We start from the raw sequence: 4,991 nt of genomic DNA on the forward strand, positions 1-4,991 counted from the left end.
TTCGAAACCGTTAGAGATTTTACAAAAGTTGAATGCTGAAGATTGACGTCTGTTCTCTGTGGTGTGATGAATCAAAAGTGCAACTTCTTTGGCCTGACAGCTTTTTGATGTTGGAAAGTGTCAAAAACAGACGCCTTACTTTTACTATCTGGTAGTTTAGCATGGCTGCCAGTCTCGCGGTTTTAATAATGTATTTGTAGACTTTTTTTCATTAGGTCCAATCTGCAAATGAGAGCCCGCTTTTTTCGCTTTCTCTTTGGATTATTACGGCAAAACCATAAATTTTTTTAAATCGGTATGTTTCGAAAGACCAAGGTTTTTACTAGCTCATTACGCAAACAGTTGAAGTGAAATCGGAAAGGTGACCGAGTAATTCGCGAAAGAGAAAGTAAACAAAGAGAGGCTCTCTTTTGTAAATTGGGCCTATTGAAAAAAGTCTTGAATTTGATCGAAAAAGTTAATTTTTTGTCGATTTCATATCATTTTATTTGGTAACCGTGTGATATCGAAGTGCATCAAAAATTCCAACTTTCAAAGTAATAAATAATAGTTTGCTTGAACATATTCAAACCAGTTCTTGTATTTAATAAACAAAGCAACCAGTACGAATATTTTCAAGCTAGTTATTCCGATACTATTGTACACCCTATGTTTATTTTATGATGTATAAAACATCACAATTTGAATGTCGTAATCATAAAATTTCTGTGAAATTTTTTTTTTCGGTTGTCCTTCATGGTAAATGGGTTAGTCATCGTATACTGTAAAATAAACGAATTGAAAATCAACGAGATGATGTATTCATTTATTTTTGATTATACAATGGTATGCACCTATATTTGCATATTTCAGCACTTCAAAATAAATGCTTTTTTGCTTAAACATGTTGATTTTTATTACTTTGTGTTTGGGTGTTTATTCAATTCTTTAAAAAAAACCTCTATAAACTAAAGAATATATAGAAGTTATAATAAATATAGTTTACCGATTACATTTTACAATACTCTCAACTCGATCCCTATATGGAATTAATTGTAATAATTCTCTTGTTTAATTATTGTATTTTGCCTAAACATATTTCAACTTCTCTAAGCTTTTAGATTTCACCTAATCATATAAAGATAATTGTTTGATTTTTTGTCAGCCACCAAACGGACCTAAGCTCCTCGAGGTGAAATCAACTTATCGATTCGTCGAACTTCAGATCCCTTATGTTAGCACCAGTCTCGTTGAGAACGCGATTCTTAAGCTGTTCGATCTCCATCAGCAGCTCCTTCGTTTCGAGATCGATCGATTCGTTTTCCGATTTCAGCTGTCGGTCCTGATCGATGTCCCACTCTAGCGAGTCCTCCGGCGTTGATATGTGTGAGGAAGAAGCGTATGAACCACAGATTGAGGGCGTCCGGGTGACTCCGGAACCATTAGGCTCAACACTGCCGATAGAATGACTTATCGCACCATCCGGTACGCGGCCAGCTCCGGTGCGGTCCAGCCGTCTGATAGAGTTTATCCGGTCCTTGCTTTTCTTTAGAGTGGACCATTCTTCCACCTTGAATACAGCATCTGTTTGATTTGGATAGTTGGGTAGTTGTCGGTCATCATTTTGTCGAAGTGTCCTGAAACGGAACATATATGGTAAGAATTTAATAGAACAAAGTGCCCGGACTCGGATTCCAAACGTACCAGGGGTTATTCTGATATCCGTAATCGTTTTCCCACTCAAGATCTATAGAACTGCCTGGTGTCGATGTGATGTCTGTGTTGAGATCATGATACCCATTGCGGCGAGTATTATTATCCTTGGACACCAGCAGCAGGGAGTGCGCATCGAGGCACTGCAGTTGTATTTCAGATCTGTAGTGAGAATTGGGTTAACAAAGGATGCATCTTGCAAATCTATTTCTCCAATACTACCCAGGTTTTTGAGGATCACTATTGTTGATTCGATCTATAAAATTATTGTTCGATTTGTTCAGTCTTGAGTACTCCACATCCTCGCCTTTCCAAAATCTACTGAATAGTTTCGGTTTTTTCTGATGAATAGCAGAAAATAACATGAGATTTATTGTTCATGGTAAATAAAATTGTATACCTTTGCATTGTTTTTCTTGCCGTGCACTTGGCGTTTCAATGTTCCCTCAACCAGCATCTGGAATAGATAGGTATAATATTGAATATTCTTCATTTTGAATGCTTGAGTTAGAAAGTTCAGTTATTTGCATGAAATTCGTATGTCTAGTACGAAGGGTAACTGTAATGCTTAGTAGATTTATTTAGATTTGATCATAGCTTTATCATAAAGATTAGTAATTTCGTTTGACGTTTTGTTTCCCAAACTGAAGGCATGGAAATTAAATTAAATGCTCCGCCGCGGTCAGAAATTGATACATAAATCGAACATTGATCAATTGGGCCTGCAAGTACTGCTAAAATTTTAAATGATTCTAAAATGGATGAGCTGACTGGCTCGGAAATCCGGATCAAGAATTAAAGAAGCGATAATAACACGGTGCTACAGTGATTTTGTATTTTTTCAAGTGATCTAGTATAGGTTGTAGATCTCGCCAAATGCAACACAGGACAATGTTTGAAAAATGTTGTATACCCTCAAAATCTTGATTTATTGCAAAAAAACTATTTTTTGGGACCTTCGGCATTAAAAAATTGTACCGGACCATTTTTCAAACGATTTTAAATTTTTTGAGTGCTCTGGAAAGAAGAAGAAATGACCTTTCCAATCTCTGTAACGGTATTATGTTCTTTTGTCTATCTTTGACAAAAGAACATAATCGGCCTTATTCTGCGCGGCGTGGGACGTTGGACGACTAAACTCACCTCACTTTACGTGACTTGTTTCACCCGATTCTGAGAGTCGACTCGGGTGAGGTGAGATTCCCCATTGCGGTTAAATGGGCATCTCACGTCACCCGAAGTGACTCTTCAGAATTGGGTGAGAAAAGTCACGTAGAGTGAGGTGAGATTAGTCGTTTCACGTCAAACGCCGCGCAGAATAGGGCCGAATATGTTCTGTTTTGGGTCAACAATACACTCAGGTTTTTTTTTACGTGGGGGATACAGGCCGCGTAAATGAAAACCGCGTAAATTTCAAAATCCGCGTAAATGAAAAACCGCGTAAATTTCAAAATCCGCCTAAATGAAAACCGCGTAAATTTCAAAAACCGCGTAAATGAAGATCGTGTAAATTTAAGAATCCGCGTTAATGGGAACCTCGTTAATGGATACCGCGTAAATGAAAAAATCCGCGTAAATGAAAGCTGCGTAAATTTCAAAAACCGCGTGAATTAAAAAATAATCCGCGTAAATGAAAACCGCGCTAATTTCAAAACCCGCGTAAAAAACGCCTAAAAAATACCGCGCAAAAAAAACGCGTAAAAAACCTGAGTGTATAACAACAATCATAATTTTGCGATTTTTCCATGAAAATTGTAAAAATTACTCAACATTCTTCTAAAACAGCGTCTTTTAATAAAATATTAGAGAGAACATTCAATTTCGCATCCAACGACTTATTTATCATCAAAATCGGTTGTAAAATGGCAGTTGTTAATTTTTTCCCAAATTAAAAACTTGATTGCTTGAATTCTTAAGCGGTTAGTGAGGTATTGACTCGCACTATAAGATGCTATAATTATATCTTCCGTTATTTTTTTTCCAATTTCAAGCTCAAAGTTCACACACATACTTTTGAATGTATACGTAATGTATAGCAAAAAAAATCAATCTTTTGAAAATTTTATATCAGACTGTCCACTTAATAGTTCATGCGAGCAAGTTTTTAATTCAATAAAAAAATATCTTCCATTTTTCAACTGATTCTGGTCATAAATAGGTCGTTGGATGCGGAATTAAATGTTCGTTCCGTTTTTGGCATGCTCCCAATTTGGCACACTCCGATTTTGGCAACAAATGGATTCCGTTTTGGCACATAATAAGTCTTTTAAAAATGCGCAATAGAATTTTTTTTGAATCAATTGACATCACATTTGGCTTTATTTCCAAATATGGAAGTCATATTAACCCTTTAAGGCACAAATAATTTTTTCTCAAATTTTGTTGAAATTGTCTCATAGTTTCAATACATTACTGTGATAATTTTGAGATGTTTTTCGCAATGTTGTTTAAAACAGCGTTATGCATTTAAGGGTTAACTATATCTTAAACTATACGTGTCGTATTTAATGATTAAAATAAGTATAGAAATGTATTATATATGTAAAATATAACTGGTAACAGTGTAACTAGTGTCTGACGGAATCAATTTTTATAGTAAGACCCAGAGTCTGAGACTTTAAGAGTCAAGTACAGAGGAATGCGCTATACAGCATAATAAGACTAGTTCTGGAGAAAATTTTCAATAGAACCTTAGTAACATTGCGAGCCTCTTTCTCTTTCGATTAATTCGACATTACTACAAAACTTGGCACTAAATCTTAAGTACATATCGAAAACTGACCATAGTGCGTCCCAAGGCAGTATTTAGGAATACAAAACTGATAGCTGCCAAATAGTTTATTTGTTTGTCTTTGGCAAATTCGATAGTTTTTTTGCCGATTTTTTCAAATGAATGGAATTAGGGTGTTAAAATTATTGACTATTTAGATATGTGAAGTTTACCTGCGCAATGCCCTACAATATAATAACATAAATAAATTTAAGCAAGTTTACAGAATAAATAAGACTATCTATAATGGTTAATTTGTTATAATTTTTTTAAAAGATTTTAGGTAGGGTGGCTCTTGAAAAAACGGGTTTGCTTGTATTATCTTTTGATGTGTTATTTTTTCGCAAACGCATTGTTCTAGAGATTTTAGGAACATTCATTGGAGCACATTTTTATCGTAGCATCGTAGTTGGAAGTGATTTTTACAACAAAAATGGTTTTTTTCAAACCTAAATACCCTCAAGCATTGCAATTCGATTTTCAATCTATCAATTCAATTTGAAAAATCAACGATTGATTAGTTATGGAG

General features: G+C 35.1%; 1 protein-coding gene across 1 annotated transcript; it reads right to left on the reverse strand.

Moving 5' to 3' along the window:
- Positions 1-777: 777 nt before the first annotated feature.
- On the reverse strand, positions 778-2,185 carry LOC131679967 (uncharacterized). Its single transcript, XM_058960710.1, has 4 exons — positions 2,093-2,185; positions 1,915-2,033; positions 1,684-1,854; positions 778-1,616 (listed from the first exon to the last, which is right to left on the reverse strand). The coding sequence occupies exons 1-4, from the start codon at positions 2,183-2,185 to the stop codon at positions 1,178-1,180; spliced, it is 822 nt and encodes a 273-aa protein (XP_058816693.1). The 3' UTR covers positions 778-1,177.
- Between the last annotated feature and the right edge of the window lie 2,806 nt (positions 2,186-4,991).

This window comes from Topomyia yanbarensis, chromosome 2 (assembly GCF_030247195.1).
Source record: "Topomyia yanbarensis strain Yona2022 chromosome 2, ASM3024719v1, whole genome shotgun sequence".
In the NCBI taxonomy this organism is placed as follows: Eukaryota; Metazoa; Arthropoda; class Insecta; order Diptera; family Culicidae; genus Topomyia; species Topomyia yanbarensis.

What these genes read in the sequence shown, in the direction of transcription:
- LOC131679967 (XM_058960710.1), bottom strand. Translation starts at nt 2,185, where the DNA reads ATGAAGAATATTCAATATTATACCTATCTATTCCAGATGCTGGTTGAG. An exon ending in AGTGATCCTCAAAAACCTGG is followed by an intron (nt 1,855 to 1,914) that starts GTAGTATTGGAG and finishes TTCTCACTACAG; the next exon opens with ATCTGAAATACAACTGCAGT. An exon ending in GGATATCAGAATAACCCCTG is followed by an intron (nt 1,617 to 1,683) that starts GTACGTTTGGAA and finishes GTTCCGTTTCAG; the next exon opens with GACACTTCGACAAAATGATG.